At 33.3% G+C, this 19476-nt stretch overlaps 1 protein-coding gene across 1 annotated transcript; it reads left to right on the top strand.

The window, feature by feature from the left end:
* Positions 1 to 81: 81 nt before the first annotated feature.
* RabGGTa (Rab geranylgeranyltransferase subunit alpha) lies at positions 82 to 18189 on the top strand. The gene is made up of 13 exons (XM_089243290.1): positions 82 to 216; positions 2665 to 2775; positions 3871 to 3995; positions 4260 to 4447; positions 7298 to 7492; positions 9111 to 9194; positions 9649 to 9731; positions 10597 to 10695; positions 10841 to 10983; positions 11854 to 11942; positions 12199 to 12327; positions 14560 to 14832; positions 16364 to 18189. Exons 1-13 carry the CDS (start codon positions 214 to 216, stop codon positions 16516 to 16518), a joined length of 1677 nt encoding a protein of 558 aa, XP_089099416.1. The 5' UTR covers positions 82 to 213; the 3' UTR covers positions 16519 to 18189.
* Positions 18190 to 19476: the final 1287 nt, after the last annotated feature.

Genomic DNA, 19476 nt, shown 5'->3' with positions numbered 1-19476 from the left:
ATGTAATTAGAATGAAAATCATATATTTTTCTATTTTGATCATGTGCCGTCGAACATCGACTCCTTGATCTTTCAACTCGAGCTGTTTGTGTTTACATTACTGTTCAGACCTCCTGTGTGTGTATCAGTGAGTGCAATCTGAGCTGAGCGACTGATCAGTTGTAAACTCTTCACTTCTTATCACCGATAGTTCATTTAATAATCTTGGTGAATATGGTAATTGAGATGTTGATTATTAAAATTTTTATATTTGAAAGATAATAATTCAATAATTTTTTTTAAAGAAATATCAATAAATTAGTTTCTGTGTCATAGGATTATATTACTGTGAAACTTCGATATAGCGATACTTCAAAGACCAAGAAAAATTTCGTTGTTGAGGGATTTATCGTTATACTGAGTATCGTTGTAGCGAGGTCTTACTGTAATTGATTTTCGAGGGAGTTTCGGTACGCATATTTTTATTGATTCGGATTTTTTTTTCTTGTTTTACGTTACTTTAATTATTTCGTGTAATACAGTATAGTCTCGATAGCCCGTGAATGGGACTGAGGCTATCTCGGATTACTGAAAAAATCATTCTTCCCCCCCCCCAAAAAAAAAACCAATATAAATCAGCTTACCCTTTTACGTAGTTGTTTTAAAAACGGCTTAGTTCAATAGTTCTCAAACGTTTTCCATCCGCTGCTCCCCAGAATAGTTTAGAAAAAAAGAATCACACTTCGAAACACTGAACAAGCACAAATCGCTACACCAGGGTTCTTCAAAGCATGGCCCTCTGGATACGTGTGGCTTACCAAGTTCTTTGATAATGTGTGTGGTATGGATTGGTGATCTGCAAGCGTGGGTAAAACGTCAAATGTTGCCTGCAGTTCGAGACCCCTACACTACACCAACTCTTCACTGTGCACCCTACAGAGGTTGGCGACACCCTAGCCCGAAAGGGGAATGTGCCAAAACTGTGACGTATGTCACAGAACAATTAGCACTACTGCAGAACAATTTGGAAGAATTTTAAGAAAAAGTGCAAAAAACACTATTGCATGTATGGGGATTTTTACCACAGTAAATTTTTAGTCAGCTGAGTGCTTGTCGCAGAACAGTGCTAAACATTCTGCTTTTGGGCACCCTAGGAGCCACTACTAGATCTCCTAAAACTGATGCTTTTTTATAAATGAAGCTGATGGGGGGGGGGGGGGGCTCTCATATTACTTTGGCCCCAATATGAATTTTATTTATTTTTACTCTATAAACTTACTGTAGAAAGTCCTGGGTGGGGAGTCTACCAAAGACTTGAGATCAAGACCCCTTAAAGCTTAAATCACTTGCATTCTTTAATAGAAATACGTAGAGCGTTTTGTGAAGGAATTTAAAAAAATTCTAGGCCACCTCAGATTATCCGGAACCTCAAACTTTCCAGAATTGAATTATCAAGACTCTGCTGTATGAATATTGTTTAAAATCTGTCTTAATGAACAGGTGGAGGTACATATACTTGCCCCATTACATATTCAGTAAAAAAAATTCTTTTCAAAACCGAAAAGCTATTTTCAAAACCGATCTAATTTTCTTTGATTTTCCCCTCCTTGAACTTCAGATCTTGATGTATTATCTACTTTTCAAGTGAAGATTGATATATACTTGATATAATGGATAATAATTGCCCTGCTTTATTTAGCTCAAACCCCCTTCTTTACTAATGCTAGCCATGAAGGTGTGCCTACATTCGCATGCTACGTGTTTTCCTTGAGGAGTTCACTGAAATTTCCCATCAATATGTGCAGATGTCAAAAAATATTTCATTGTGAGTCAAGTAATTCACACTCGTAGGTGTTTCGGTTCTAACTCCATATCTAAAATCGAGAGAACGGTTAAATATAAAGTTTTTATTTGAAGTTAGACATTGTACGTTGCACATAAAAAAACAAATACACAGACACATAGAAAATAACAACTTGACTGTACAAGAAACTAAAGCTTTCTTTTGAACAGCGGAAGAGACATAAAAAAAGGTGCACATTTGAGAATAAGATGACAGATACACAATATTAGCATTGCCCACATATATGCATGCTTGCCAACAGTGCCGCCACACACTAAATGAACGTCCAACCTGGAACATTCCACCATCAAAGAAACTTGACATCGTATCTCACAGATTTAGTATAGCAGAGGCTGTAGCGCTGCATTTGATGCATGATAGGAGGGAAAGAAGTGAAAAGAAAAAAAAGCAAGTGTGAGTCTTATTTATTTAATATTCCATAGTCAAAGCAAGTAAGCATATGTACACATGTTTCAAATGTCCTTTTATTTGCAAAAGGTAAAACCTAAATCTCTACTTTGAATCATTTTCTATGGCAATGACCTCTGGAAAAACATTTAAAAAGCTATGGTCATTTCTAGTTTTCAAGCTTTCATTGAAAAGGTCAAAAAAAGTATTGTTTTATTTTCCTTTTATCACAAAAAAATATCAGGCGCCAGCATTGAAAAATTCAGGGTCTTCCCCTTCCTCGCATTATATGTTCTGCTGGCTGATACAGGGGTGGTAAGCTCTATTATCAACCAAATATTACTGTATATGGGCACATATTGAAAAATCGGACATGTTATGAAGAAAATTAATGTGATTTCTTTTATTCATTAATAATATCCTAATTTTTGTAGCACAATCGACTGAAAATTAAAACAACTGCAGAGCAAGAGGCTGCAAAGAAATTAGAACAGGAGAAGAAATTGAAGATCTTCAAAGCAGGAACTGCGAAAATTTTTGAAAAGGTATTCAATTAGAAAATTTCTTGTAGTTTGCCGAGTGTGTGTGTGTGTGTTGTTATTTTAATGCTGGTAGCAACTTTTATATGGTTTTTGTGATTTTTGCATTTATAGGTATTTTTAAGTTGAGAAAACAACTTTGTCATTTACGATATACTCACGATATATTACGATATACTGTGTATAGCAAAAACTTGAAACTTGTTTGAAATAATTCATATAATTTTGACTGAAAAACTAAGCGTATATGCCTACATCAGGGAGCTCTAAAATTTGACTCGATGGTATTACTCTTTGAGAATCTTTTTTTTATTTTACAATGAACTACACCAGAGCAATAAACACTACTTCATGTAATAGAATTAGATTAGAAACTTAACTATATAAAATTGTAACAAAGGCATTTAAATAATCCTTCCACGCACAGTGTCAGCTTAATGCATGGGCCCACCCGGGCACCTCAAGAGAAGAAGGGCCTCACAAAAATAAGATCCGGTTGAAATTTTCTAGGATTTACCAGGTAGGGCCTCAGAAAAATCACTTGGCCTCGTGGCCTATGATGCTGTTAAGAAGGCACTGTCCACACATCGCTAGTAATCAGAAAACTGAGCATCAATTCATCAATAGACTATTTTAAGACTAGTTTCTTTTTTTGAACACACACTTCATGTACCAGTGCTTCTTTTAAGTGTATGTCTCTGCTCCTAGGGGCATTGTTAACCTTTGTGAGGAGTGTTGCATTGAGCTGAAAATATTGATGTGTGAGCCTATTTATGCTTTCAAGTGGTTCTTTTGTGAATGCACAATATCGGCTAAACTATTCTGGGGAGAATAGTTTAGATAATAATAGAGAATAGAGTTAGTCATTCTGCTGCAGATGTGCCACAAATAGGCAAGGGAGCCACTTTCATATATAGTAATACCTGCAGACAGTGGTTGGACAGAAAAAAAGTCTGTACGAAAGGATTATACAGCAATAGGGTGATCACACATTTGCAAGGTTACCTTTAATAAAGGTGTCACTGTGTTTGAAAATTAAATTCACACCATGTGAATGCATATTTTTCTATACGATAAATCATACTGTAACTCTTGTTTCAGAGAGAAAGAAAAGAACACGATGAAGAAGCTTTGTCCCTTACTGGAGAATTTCTTGCTAAAAATCCCGATTTTTATTCATTGTGGAACTTCAGGAGGGAAGTTTTAATTGCTTTGAATGATGAAAAGTAAGAAATATATCCCTTGTTTTTATATACAGTACACAGCACATTTAATGTGATTACATTGGGCCTCAATTGATAACAATATCCAATCAATAATAGTATCAGAAAAATACGTGAAGGGAAGACTTCACCATATGCCCATTTTGAATGGGGAGAGGTTTTTTTTTCATGTTTTTTGCCTGTCTTGTCGTTTTGGTAAAAAAATGCTCATTTAATTACAAGGTTGTTATCTGTAGTGGTTATGTTTTCTGTTATATGTAAATACAGATCACAAGAGGATTCAAGTAAAATGGGTGCAAATGAATTAATGTTGACCCAGACTTGTCTAAAGAAGAATCCAAAGTCGTATTGGGCTTGGAACCACAGATTCTGGTCTATGGAATTTTTCCCAGGTCAGGACTGGGATCAAGAACTGAAATTATGCAATATGTTTCTTTCTATGGATGAACGGAATTGTATGTATATATTTTCTTTTTTTTATAATTGTATTGTGATTTTACCGTTTAATAATAATATTATTATTGAAATATGAATGAAAGTCATTCTTATTCATAAATAGGAAAAAATTTAACTAAACCCAATGAAGTAAAATATTTTTAATTTAATTAATTTTGGATTTAATAGATTCGCATTTTAATCTCAGATATGCATATAGTGATACCTTGGCTACCAAATGTTTCAGTTTATGAATTTTTCTACGAAAACGTTTTTTTTCTTGATTTTTCTGCCTCAGCTGATGAAAATGGATTCTGCTAATAAACATTTCCATTGATATGGATGCACACACTCATACAACACAGCCACATTTTGAGCTGAATTTTCATGCCAGTTGTCATCAGAATTACTGTCATTTGAGCTTGATTAATTCATGTCCACCTTTGAATCTTTTTCCAAATGTATCTTCACTTCTGTTTCTGAAAGTTTTTAATTATTTCACATAAAATGATAGAAAATGCATTAGAGAGAAGGAAAAAAAGAGGGCTTATGTTTTCAGAGGACATGTTCTTTCAGTGCAAAACACTTAGCATCAAACTGAACAGTTTGGGCATTCTAGGAGCTTATTTTTCCATCTGCATGTATTAGACACAGAAATGAGGAGCTGACCAAATCGCAAATGGACACCTACAGACTTGACTGAGTCTTGTCAAGACCTGGTATGTCAATGTCCACTGTGTGTTGGCTGTGTACATAGTGTAAAATTAAAAGATCTTCAGTATTCCATCTTCCTATAAATTCTCGTTTATCAACTTTATGAGCTGTTCATGCTATCCTTCAGTCAGTTTTTTTTTGTATTTTTTTATAGTGCTCCTCAGTGCTTTAAAAAATGCATCCTTAAATTTTGAGCCACATCTGGAAGAAATTAAACGATTTTCCATTGAAACCTGTGAAAATTGTGTCTAAGCTAATGAACCCCTGATTCTGGAACGAATTATCTTTGGTAGCTGAGATATCACTGTACTTCTTTCCTTGTTCTCTATGCTTAATCAAGTGTGCTTCTTTTCAAAATTTTTCCTGTGTTCATTTCTTTTTATATTCGTTCTTAAAGTATAGACAACAACAACCAGGCACAGCATTTAGCTATGCAGTGCTGCTCCTATTTGGCACTAATCTGTCTTTGACCTAATAGTGAATTGGGGAATGATTTTTCTGTATAAGTCCAAGAGAATGGAGCAGCAAAATGCACTTCTTTTTCTTTCTTTCAATCAGAGCACAACTCTGGTCTATCTCCATGTGTTCAATGTTCACAAAATGTTCTGCTGTACATGTGTATACAATAATACATATAATTTTTTGAGCCTTAGATATTAGAAGGGGTTTTTCCTTATCATTTTTCATCTTTTTCCATCTCCTCTTTGCTCAGAGATGAGTAAGTAACTGAACAAATTTAAATAGATCAAGTCTTCGTAATTACATTTTAAAATTTAGCACTAACATTTCTGCAGTCTATTTATTTGCTCTAGTGGTTTCTCTCATTGTCCAGACCATCACTATGGATACCTATTATACCCCCCACTCTTCCAATCAGTAAAAAGGTAAAAACAGTCTTTATTTGCTTTGGATTTCTCAGTTTGATGTAAGGTGCATATGTTTTCTGCAATGGTTTTCGAAATTAGCCTAGATTTATCCAAGATCATTGTCTGGGTAACTGAATTTTCTTTCACCTCTCCTTCTTTGATACAAGTAATGAGCAGTTTTTCCATCCCTCCATTGATTAAAGATATATTATTGCAGGAGTTCTTCATTGTTCGAACAAACACCTCAACTCCCATAATCTTCCCTATCTGCTGTCAGAAAGCTGCCATAATTGACTTAAGAACAACTACACTCTTGAGCTACATCTCTAATTGTTTCATCTTTTCAGTAGTGCTTTATCTCTGATTTATTTTCTATGCTTAACCAAGTGTGCTTCCCATAGGCGGAGATAGACTTGGAAGTCTGGGGGCGCAGTCATTATTGCTGGGGGAGCACAAAGATGATGATGTCAATTCATATGTACATTAGATCAGTCTACTCCACCTTTGACACTGGGAGGGGGGGGGGCCCTGTATCTCCACCCATGTTGCTTCCTTCCCAAGTTGTTCCTCTGTTCACTTATTTTTTTTATGCCCATTCTTAAACTTTTTATTATTTCACTCAAAACAACAGTAATCACTATAGATGCAAATCAAGTTTTTTGTGAAATTCAGTGTTAATCAAACACACAGACAACATTAACAAGCGCAGATGCAGCCAGACATGAAGTAACTAGTAGAAAATTACATCCAGCAATTCCATGTATTCACATTTGGAAAGGTCGAATTGCGAACATAGAGATGACTATTAGGCACTTTTCTACATAAGCATGTGATTATCTTCTCAATGAATGCAATGAAAATTAACAACCTTCTTTGTTAAAAGAAATATTACTTGGACATTATCCGCATCCACTTTGAAATTTTTCTTTTTTTGGTATTTTAAGTAATGCAATTTCCTGCATGTAATTTGTATATATGAAAATTCAGCTACTCTGAGATAATAATCTACTGTATTCCTCATCAAACTATAATCACAGCATACGTAAATTTAATTCACCAATAATATAATTTTATTTTAAAGGGTAGCCCATGGGTCATGTGCAGGGAATTGCAACTAAAAATATAAACTCGTCTTGTGCATTGTTATTTCAGCTTATCAGCTGCTATGCATTCTATTTCTTTCTTTAAAATAGTCATATAGGTAGATATAGGTTAGTTTTGTACATCTATTCTATCCTATTTGTGTTTTTTGTATAAGCAATATATATCAGCTCTGTGCTGCAATTTCAGTTCATTGCTGGGATTACAGAAGACAGGTCATCAAGAAATGCCATGTTGATTCAAGGGAAGAATTGGAGTTCACTTCCCAACTGATAGAGAAGAATTTTTCTAACTATTCTGCTTGGCATTATAGAAGCACTCTATTACCCATTGTACATCCTGGTCCAACACATATTGCTGTAGATGAACAAACTCTTTTAAAAGGTTAATTTCAATGTTTCATAATTGAATTAAATTATTGTATATTGTAAATTGCAAAAGAAATATGATTGATATAAATTAGCCGCTGTGGTGGTCGAGTGGTTATAGTGACGGACTCGCGATGCGAGGATCCGGGTTCGAACCCCACAGTGGTGGTCGGCTGAAGTTGGTTTTCTGTGGTTCCCAACTTCAAGGCGCAAATGCGAGCCGATCTCCCCGTTAAAATAGTCTCGCCACAGAGAGCAACAGTCCTGCAACGATAAATCATTCAATCATAACACTTCACTCATAGTTAGAAAAACTGGTGGCAGATGGCAGCACTACACATAACAAGCATTACAGAGAAACAAAAAAACTTCACGTCAGGTTTCACTACACGTACACGCATTTTCCTGCATGTACCGATTCGTTGGGGGTTCGGTGGGTGTGGTTTGCATGTGTGGTGTAGCAGTAGTAGGTAGGGCCTCCAAAAAATGGCTCGGGGTTCCATGATGTTCTTAAGTCAGCCACCTCGTTGGGCAATCTGCCTGTTGTGGCGTTGTATTTGTATTTGTATAATGTATAATCGGTACTAAATGGTTGATTTATTTTTAAATAATCGTCTAAAACAGCTCTATAAAAGTTTTAGTCAGTAGGGCTCAAATTGTGCATCACAGCTTCTAGGGGAGCTGTTGATATCGATGCCAGTTTGGTGCTTTGAAGACTATTGTGGACAGCCATGGTTAGATGCTAACCAGTTGTGAGAGACAAAAGTTTGAGAACCTATAAACTATAAAATATTGTTTTTATAGTTTAACTTAAAAAAAAAATAGACCAAGGCATTTAGTGATCACATTAAAATAGCCTTTTCCTCTTGATTATACAAATACAAATACAACGCTACAACAGGCAAATTGCCCAACGAGGTGGCTGACTTAAGAACATCATGGATCCCCGAGCCATTTTTTGGAGGCCCTACCTACTACTGCTACACCACACATGCACCCCGCCCACCCCCCCCCCCCCCGCGGAACCCCCAACGAATCGGTACATGCGGGAATATGCGTGTACGTGTAGTGAAACCTGACGTGAAGTTTTTTGTTGTTTCTCTGTAATGCTTGTTATGTGTAGTGCTGCCATCTGCCACTATTTTTTCTAACTATGAGTGAAGTGTTATGATTGAATGATTTATCGTTGTAGGACTGTTGCTCTCTGTGGCGAGACTTTTTAATGGGGAGTTCGGCTCGCATTTGCGCCTTGAAGTTGGGAACCACAGAAAACCAACTTCAGCCGACCATGACAATAAATGTCATTGCAGAAAAAAAAGAATAATTTCCATAGTTCATACATGATTTAAAATGTTTTTTGATGTATATACAGTTGGACCTCAATATAACAAACTCTGATTTAACAAATTCCTTGGTTATTCCTCAAGACAAATTTATTTATAAGTCTCTGTGCGAATATTTGTATTATCTCAATGCCAATATAATATTTTTTTTATTTAATGAGTAGAAATATTAGTTTTGCGTGATTTGTCAAATCAGTGTTTGACTGTTTTGAAATTGTATTTCATTTCTATTATTTATTTTTATTCATCTGTTATGAATTAATAATCTGTATTATTTTTATTCATTTCCAGAATATGAAACAGTGCAAAATGCAGCCTTTACTGATCCCAATGATCAGAGTGTTTGGTTTTATCACAGATGGCTTCTAGGAAGAGGCAAGTGCACTATTTTCATTCTTAATCATAAGCTAGTCTTGACTATAAATCAGTGCCCTTGGTAATTGACACATGAACTAGAGTTATGTATCTATGTCCATCCCCCGAAAAAAAAAATCAGGTGACTGTTTTCAAAGCAGCATTGGTTTTAACTCAATAGGGATGGGAGAAAGTTAAATTAGACACTTTATCATAAATTTCATAAATGAACTGTTGGGAACATTAAATATTTGGGCAGAGTTATTGCAAAATCATTCACATCATGTGTTTCCAGAAATTATGTGTAAAACAACTCATAATGTTATATATATATATGTATATCATAATTTATGATGAATAGGATATATTAGCAAAAATTTACTGTTACAAAGAAAAAAAAGGCTATTATTATATTGTGTTTTCTCTATCAGTTTGAGTATTTATCGACATGACTATATTGATAAATTCTTTACAGGCAATGATAGATTTGATGTTCTCAGTTTAGCAGCGAGCAAAGAAACAAGACTTCTGACAGTTCTTTTATCCTGCCCAGTGAAGGTAATTTCTTGAAACTTATTTTTTTAGAAATAATTTTATGTTTCAAATGGTTGCGGATTGGCCATCAACCCTTTAAGTGGTTTTTTTAAATTTTCTTGATTGGCTTTATATCTGCCACATTTGAAATTGTAAAACCTTCATAAATTGCCACCTATTTTGAGGAAGAGAATTCCCTCTCCCGCAATTGCAAACTGATAACTGCTTCCCTCACACAACAAGAAAATTTACTTCGCCCAGTGCTTTTTTCCCCTCACTATGATACAAAAACACCTGCCATGACGTGTATGGCTTTCTAGGAAGAGAAATACTTTTTCTTTTTATTTATACTGAGCATATATTTCTCTATTTTTCTCTTATCTAACCTTGAACAAGAGCTAACTCCTCCCAATGACGGGTGATTAATTGGAGGGCGGGGAAGATGAAAAACATGTTTTACAGTAAAAACAACTACAATGCATTTTTAGAAGGCAAAATATTTTAGGGTGACTGAAATAAAACAAATCAAGTTTGAATGGGTTAATCATTTTGCTGCACTGTGGTAATATTTAACATACACAAGAGCTGATTGGAAGCAATGGCAGCAAATACAAATACAACACCACAACAGGCAAAATGCCCAGCGAGGTGGCTGAGAAAAAGGTGCCCATAACAAATGACAGTTTGAAACAAGTGGATAACTTCAATATTAATAATACAAATTAGATTTTAATTAGAACATACTTATGAAAATGTTTTTCATAGCATCATTCCTCTAAATTTTAAAAAATATTGATTAGTTCTAGCTCTATCTTTTTAAGTCGCTAGTCAAGAAAGCATCTGCATTTTTCGAAATTTTGGTATCAATTACTGTTTTGTGTCTGTTCAGGTTGACCACGACTGCTTTCTCACTTTAAAATTCAAGGGTTCCAAAGTTGATGCTGTGTGGATGCCTATTGGCGGAAGTTCAGGTACATCCACATTATGGGTCAGTATGAACTAGCGCTAGTTTTTTTTAGTGTAGCTGTAGAACTTGGCAGTTCAAACCTTTATGAAATCACAGTTCCTTCAAAAAAAAATTGTTTTGTAGATGCATTTACATTTGTTCAATCATATATTAAATTGTTCTGCAGACATGTAAAATTCCTTCTGGTATATGTTGTTCTGATGGAGAAGCTGAAATATGTTTAGAAGCTGTAAAAGGCAGCCAAGAGGTCTATCGCACTTGCATAGTAGATAAAATTCATTCCTCTGGAAGCTCTATCAGTATGTTCTCGTGAGTGTATTTTGCAATTTTGAATTGTTTAGGTGTATTTTTCTTATACTTACAGGACTTTGTGTTGTCATATTTTAACATAACATATATATATATGTAAATAAACGTTTGCGGCAATAGTATTGCATTAAAAATCTCTAATCAAGTAATTTGTGTTTCTATCTGCTTTACAGTGAAACTTATGCCAGTTTACCACCTCTTGTTCAGAAACATTCTTGTAAACTCACAAAGGTCAATCCTATGGATTTTAAAAACTATAAATTAAGTGGCCATAATAAAGAATAAATTATGTACACAGATTAATGATCTATATACACAGTTTCCACATTCTTGTAAATAAAATACATTAACATTCATTTTGTTACGCTACATTGTAACACTCATTTGGGTATTTTGCTCCTTCTGTTATAACCACTTTAAACAATTTAACTAATTTTAGAACTGGAGGGGGAAAAGTCATCACACTTTTGATGCAGCAGTCTTTGTCTTTGAACTTACACAACTTACTGTTTTACTTACCACAGATTTTATATATATATATACACACATACAGATCTGTATATGTAGAGATATTTTTAATGTCCATTTATGTTTTTCTCATTTTTATAACTTCTAACTTAACTTTTATTTTTCTTTTCTTACAAGAATTTATTTTTTTTCATGCCATTATAAATATGAAATTGTTTGCTTACATAATATATTTGCATTTGCGCTTACTCTTGATAATTATTAATTGTTTTTTGATGCATTAAATTTTTTAAAACACATTGATACCAATTTTTAAGTTTGTTTTATCACATTTGTCTCATATATTTTCTCCTTCCCCTCATTACAGTTCAATAATGTGAAGTGTATTTGATGAATTTTCAGAAATGAAATTAGCTCTGCAACCAAAGAGGTACTTGAAAAAGAATTGGAATCTTGCAAGCAGTTATATGAAATGGAACCTGATAACAAATGTGAGAATCAAAAAGAAAAATCAGATTAAAATATTCCTTTATATGTCTTAAAAATGTTACTTAGCACCTATTATTGAATTTTGAGCAAGCTAATATGTATATTATAGTATGAGCATTATGATTTTAAATTTATTCATGTTTATGTGAAAAATATTTTTGTTCAGTGAGCAGAAGGTTCATTGGTTTTGTTCTTATTCATGTTATGATTATCTAATTCTTTCCATTGAAATGATAATGAAAGAAAATTTTTTTGCAGGGACCATATTTACTTGCATGCTTCTAATGAAAGCTCTTGACAGCAAGTTGTATCATAATGAAATTTGTGGACATTTAGATTCCTTGGTAAAAGTTGATGAAATGCGAGCCAATTATTACTATGACTTGCGTGAGTTCCTGTACATTGTTTTCATTCTTTTTACGTAGTTTTTTTGGCTTGCTTGTTTGAATTCTTTGTTTAATTTCTAATTAAAGTGATTATTTCAGAAACCCCATATTGACAAAAAATTCGAAATCGAATTAATACTGATTTATTTTACTTGATTGGTTGATGCTTCATTTGATGCAGATACCTACTGAAAAAGTTTTGTATATCCCCACTTTGCGTCCCTGAAATATTCGTTTAGTGCAGAAACCCTACTAGAAAAAGTGACATCATTTAGGGGATTTCTGCTCTAAAAACTTTTAACTGTTGGCAGCACTGACATCGTTGGTGGGTTTTATAACATTTGTTTTGGGGGGGGGGGTGTCTAGTGATTATTTTCCCTTCTTTATTATCAAGGTTTGAAAAAAAAAGTGTCTAGTGAATCACAATCTGACATGGAAGCACTCAAGAAAAGGGGGGAAAAGGTGTCATTTATCTAGGCATGCACAAACGTAATATAATATACAAATCACTATAGTTTAGAGCAAAGAATGTGCAGCTTGTAAAGGTAAGACAATCACTCAGAAAACTCTTTTTGACAAAATCGATTGCAAATGTTCCACCAAGTGTTTCAAACTTGTCACCAAAGAAGTCCTGAGGGAAATTTGGAATAATTTCTTCTTAATGTGTGGAAAGCAAAAACATACAAGACAAGTATCTTTAAAAAGTAGTGGCCATGCTCATGCAAGAAAACCGTCAACTCTGATAAAACGTCAGAAAGGAGCATTCAAAGGAGAAAAAGAATCCCATTTAAAATATCTATTTACAAACATTTTGTCTTCAGCAATGGCGTTTACTTGAAAAAGTGAAAACCAAGACATTCATTAATGGCTTGACTACGTCAACATTTTCTATGAGAAAGGCCAGGATTACACTATAAAAGTTTGATAAAAGATCTTGTTTCGACCACTCGCCCTCCTGAACCACCAACTACAAAAGCCTACCGTACTGGAAAAATATTTGTAATCAACAAGACAATAATTGATGATTTGCAAAAGCTTGCTAAATATATCACAGACTACTGAATTCTACAATGTGATTTTGAGTTGGCCAACATCTGAAGTTGAAATAAAAGAAGATTCTAACTATATGCAGAATAGTAAATGATATGATTATTTTATTTCTGAAAAACATCTGTAATTGACCAAAATAAAATTCAGTGTTATTAAAAAGTCAGCTTTATTGATTTTTACCCATAACTGAACTTATATCATAAAAATGATAAAACAGTGTCGTAAATTTATTTTATTGCAGAAACCCCATAACTAAAGAGGCTGGAAATATTTTACCCCCTTCCCCTGAACCTTAATAAATATATCATGTTTCTATTTTATATGTAGAACTGTCCTTCACATTCAGGAATATTTTTGTAAAAATATCTGCTTTCAGTTAAGTTAGAAGGTTTTTCTAGAATATCTCAAAATTTGAAATTCTGCACTTATGGGGGTTTCTGAAATAAGTGCTTCACACACAATTTAGTTGTTCATGCTATTTTTATCATAATATTAACTTTGTTTGCAGGTTCAATACTTCATGCATGATAAACTGAAGCAAATTAAAGTTTCCGATTTTTTATGGTTTTTTTGTGTAGTTTGATTAGAGATTTTTAATTGTTTTTTTTTTTCAATGTTTAGGACTGAGCTTTAAGCTCTACACTGTACTGTATTTTGATACCCAGCAAATAAAAATGAGAACAAGATTATTTTGTTACAAAAAAAAACTGTTATTCTTAAAATTACTTTATATATATTACAACTAGACAGCAGGGGGAAAAACAATTTACATTTCTCCCATTCTGTTGTGAATGCAATATTATGTTAAAAGCCACCAAATGGTTAATCCTAGGAAAAAAAACTACAAATCTCTAAAAAAATTTTTTATTTTTTTTAGGATTTTAACACAATTTGTTTCAGCACTAACACAGAGTTTTGTTCATAAAAATATTTTTATTGTAGAAATTTATGTGCAGAAAGTTATATTTGCAGTAAACAAATTTAATGAAGCAATTTTAATGTGATTTGCATTGCTGGATAATCAACTTATCCAGCAATGCAAATCTGTGAAGAACAATGCCCTCTTAAATCTCTTAAGTGGGCATTGTTCTCAGTCCCACTAGTAAAAAAAGTCCACTTAAAGGTTCACCATTTCTTGCATTTCCAATGTAAAAAGTTTCATTTTTTTTTCTTTTTTCCCTAGGAAGCAAGACAATCATCGAAAATATGATAATAAATCAGCCCATTGATTCTAAAAAAGTCAATTTATCAAACCTTAGCCTTACCTCTTTGCCCCATTTTGATCATTTCCATCTAGTGACAGAAATGGACTTGTCTTTCAACAAGTTATCTTCACTACAACCACTGTGTTACCTTATATCTATGGAGATACTAATTTTAGATGATAACAAAATAGAAAATTGTGATGACATCAAGGATTTGAAAAGTTTGAGACATCTATCACTAAAAAATAACTGTATCCTTCTGTTTGTTTGTATGTGATAAGGAATGCTTATCTATGAATCCCAAAAATTATTGATTTTAAATGTAAAGAATTAATTTTCATCTAAACGGTTTTCTCCAAGGATGATAATGACTTTTGGGACACCCTTGAATAAAAAGTCTATTTTGTTATTAAGTAATATGAAAATTCTTCTTTCTCGCTAAGTTATTTCTGCGCAAATGTTTTTGTCACAAGTTATGACCACTGTCCTCAGTTTTGTTCTATCTTGGAACTAAAGCAAATTTTAAATGATGTCGAAATAGTACTGAAGCCATTCACTGAGATTGTATGCATAGTTGTTAAACTGGTTTTCAAGACTGCTTTACTATCTGTAAAGTAAAAATATAATTGTTGTACATCATATGATGTACCAAAATCCACTCTTGCTCTTTGAGTATGGAAAAAATTTATTATGGGCTAACATATTTGTTCAGTGCTCATTTTTAAAGCATTAGCACACAACCGCTTTGTCCTGTCAGCTTTGGAGATATGAAAATGTGACGGGGTATAAGCAAGTGATAGTTAAAAATGAGTGATTAAGAAAGAAGTGTGAAAAAAGATGAAGGAAAATGTAATTTTGATGGACAATATTGTTGGCATGACACCAACAAAGAAATATTTGCGAAAAGGCAAGTTGAAGATGGATCTGTTATAATGTGTACCGGATTCGGATGGGTTGAGAAAATATATATTGTTCTTTAACACTCATTTAAACACTGTTGGGTATCAAGAAATACCTGAACAATACGTTCTTCTACTGGGTAGAAGATATTGGGGTCTGTTCTTTATGTATCAATAAGATAATGTTTTTGTGCATACTTTCTTTCAAACAGCAGAACTCTGGTCTATATCCAATGGCAATTTACTACAGAATGTTGTGCTGGAAATTGTTGTGCCATGAGCTTTTGCATACTGCACATTCTACTTTAGAATAGCTTCTGGAGAGTGCCATCCACATTATACTGGCTATCTTGTAGTCCAGACTTAAATCCCATTCAAAATGTATGGGATAGACTTGTAAAACAAGTATACAAAGTTATATTGAAAACAGCTATTTTACCCAGTACAAAAATTTGCAAAATATACATGCAGGAAAAACAAGAAATGTATTGAAGGCATGCTGAAGAATATTTCTAAATTGATATTGTATTTGAAACTGAAGTAAAATTTATTATAAATGGAACGATAAATGTTTCCTCTTCAGCAAAACAAAATTTCTGAATTTTTTTTTTTTTGGTTTTCTCAAGTATGAATGTATGTTATTTTTCCCCTTTACATAAATTTATGTAATATGTATTTTATTTGTCTTTCCAACCAGATTTTTTTTCAATTTAAAAGGTGAACTTATCATTTTAAGATGCACTGTATATGGAATCTAATTCAATACACACCACTGCTTTGTATAAAATTATTTCTAGTGGTGTATGCATGTAAGAAGTGAAGATTTATTTTTATTATTTCAATTGATATTAAATTGTCATACAGAACCTTAACTCGAGTGAAGTTATTGCTTCATCATTCGATATCCAATCCTTGAAATCGTGCAAGAACCTGCAGAAATTATTTCTTGTTGGTAACCCTGTTGCTTTGGTTCCCGATTATAGACAGCAAGTGAAAGAAGTTATAGGTTCAACTTTCCTTGATGGGGAAGAATTGTGATGGCCTTAAGATAGATATATATGTGAATATATACATTGTTGTATCTCACGCTATTTTTGTTTAATTCTAATGAATCAATTTTATAATACTCCTATTTTTCTATGTTATTGAATATTTTTTTATATCGACTTAGTTTCTTTTTTGTAACTTTCAAGTAGAACTAGCTTTTATTTTAGGATGGACAAATTAGGGTGGTGAGAAAAGATTCTTATGATAATGATGAATCTATTGTTTTGTTTGTGCATGCACATGCATAGTGTATATTTATGCCATAAAACTGTATGAACAAAAAATTTCGATTTTGTAGATGTTAATACAATAGGGTCCAAATTATCCCAGCTAATGTATTCTCACAGATATGATTAGTCTTCATATAATATAATGGCTTGCTACCAGCTAAAACAATTGCTGTGAAAAAATAATTTTCAATGATGAGTGTGTGTTAATATACACAAATATGAGCGTTCTGGTAAAATTTTTATCATTTAAGAAATTCTATTATATTTTATATTAACTATTGAAACCTAATATTGCATTATGCTTATATAATCTAATATACAAAGTTTCTTGTCAATTCCATGTTCACCATTTGATGTGATAGTTTCTTTTTTTCTCCATGAATTATTTTTATTTTTTGAAAGTTGAGATGTGAACATTCATGTTTGTTACTAGTCAAGTAGGGGTACATTTTTCTTGAATGAAATTAATCATTGCGAAAAAGATCAATGAATTTCAAGGCATGCTTCTAGAATGCTACCACTTCTTTTTTCTGTCCTTCAATTGATTCAATAAACATCTTTGGATACGTTTCCAAGCCATATATATTCCATATTTGCCTTTATGATGGTTTGTTTCGAGGATCCTGTGTAACAAAGCTCCTTCATAAAAATCTAAAACTCCATAGTAATTTGTTTACTCATTCTGTTATAACACTGGTTTAACCCTATAAAACTATAAACCAGTGGTTTTTAAAGTGTTTGTGGCTGTATAGTGCTGTCATCTGCCATCAATTTTTCTAACTTTGAGTGAAGTGTAATGTTCAAATAATTGTACCGTTGTAGGCCTGTTGCTGTCTGTGGTGAGACATTTTAACAGGGAGATCGGCTCGCATTTGTGCCTCAAAGTTGGTAACCACAGAGAACCAACTTCAGCCAACCACCACCAATAGTGGGAGGTTCAAACCCTGGTCCTTGCAATGCAAGTCTGTCAGTCATTAAGCATGACTAAGAGAACAAGCTGGCTTCATTTTTTGGAATGGTAGTGCAGTAGACTTTTGCTAATCTGGCATATATCAGACCAGGATGTACAGGATTATTGAAATTGGCATGTTACTGGAAGTCAATTGAAAAATTCCATTTAAATAATATAAACTTCTGTGCATAGACATACAGTGATGTTTTCCTCTTCTATGCTAGAGAAGAAAACCTGCCTAAAAAATGCTGGATTACTGATTGGGCTGGATTATTGAGTCTACTGTATTATTGAATGAAGACCAGTTCCAAAAGAAAGATTTGAAAAGCTCTCAGTTCCACAGATGAATGTTTATGAAGTGCATGTGAGGTCTAGTATATTTTTGTAATAGTAGAGAAGGCCTATATATACAGTATGCTGCAACTTTTTTTTATCTAATGTTTTTTCTTAAAATGATAATAAACTTAATTTATGAACACAGACTTTCTCTTTATATGACTACTGATAAGGGGCTGTTCAAGTATTACGTCAACAAAGTTTTTGTCATTTTTGACCCCCCCCCCCTTGTCAGCAAAATTTCGACAGCTCTGCGCCCCCTACCTCCTAATGCATATTCATGGGATCAGAGATGTACGGGGGGGGGGGGGCTTGTGCCCCCTTCATATATTGTTATAATCAATATCTGTTAATTTCAATACTTTTTGAAGGCTAAGAACTCAAAATTTCTTTTTAAGAAATTCATTGCGATCCCCCCTCTAAGCCATATGTGGAAAAACCCTTGGCCTGCGGACCAAATGTGGCCTGCCCCCTCAAATCAAATTTTGTAAAAATGAACTAGGCAGCACATTTACAGGTTGTTTAATTGACCCATAGCACAATTCCAGAGCATTTAAGTGGCCTATGGCACATTTTCAGATCACTTAAGTGATCTGCGACACAGTTCCAGAACACTTAAAGGTCATTCCATTTCAAATCACCCGGCAAAATGACACCCATAGTGGGGATTTCAATGTTTTTTTTTTATTTGTTGCATTTACCATCCTTATTAACCGTGTGAAATATTATTTGCATATCTCTAAAACTTTTTGAGAAAAAAAATGTTGAAATTTATCAAAAACTGATGCAGGTGACTTTTCCGAGACTCAATTTTTAAGCGGCATTGTTTGAGAAAATAAATCATAACTTTTTCAATTTTCAATATATTCAAGTGAAATTTTTACTAAAGTGTTCACAAAAACATACAGAATATGAATAAAAATAATACATACGCTTACATTTGAAATTTACATGCAAAAAAATTATGTAAACTTTGTTTTTGTGGAATTTTTCGTTAGAAAAAATACAATTTTTCAAACGTATTTTTAGACCAGAGGCACAGCAGTTACCAAAACAACTTTTATTTTAAATTTCTCCTAAATATATGAAGTAAAATAATGGAGAAAAAAAATAATGGTTTTTTGACCGTTAATATGTTTATTCTGGCTCGCAACACAAAATTCATCGAAATAAGACTGGATCGTTCCGATTTCAAATCATTCAACTAGATACTGAAATGCAACCCATCATCCCGGATTCCAATTATTATTTTTTGTTTATTGCTTCTACCATGCTTGTTGACCATGCAAAACTTCATGTACATATCTGAAAAACTTTTTCAGAAAAAAAATGTTTTCTAACCTCACGAATGACATCTCTTAGGCTAACCCCATTCAAACAATATTATTTGTGAAAATATATCATAACTTTGCAGATTTTCAATATATATTC

The sequence above is a fragment of the Pholcus phalangioides genome, unplaced genomic scaffold (genome assembly GCF_987345545.1).
Source record: "Pholcus phalangioides strain wild (caught in Gottingen) unplaced genomic scaffold, Ppha-v1.0 ptg000001l_1, whole genome shotgun sequence".
Lineage (NCBI taxonomy): Eukaryota > Metazoa > Arthropoda > Arachnida > Araneae > Pholcidae > Pholcus > Pholcus phalangioides.
This window is presented reverse-complemented; position numbering and strand designations above follow the sequence as displayed.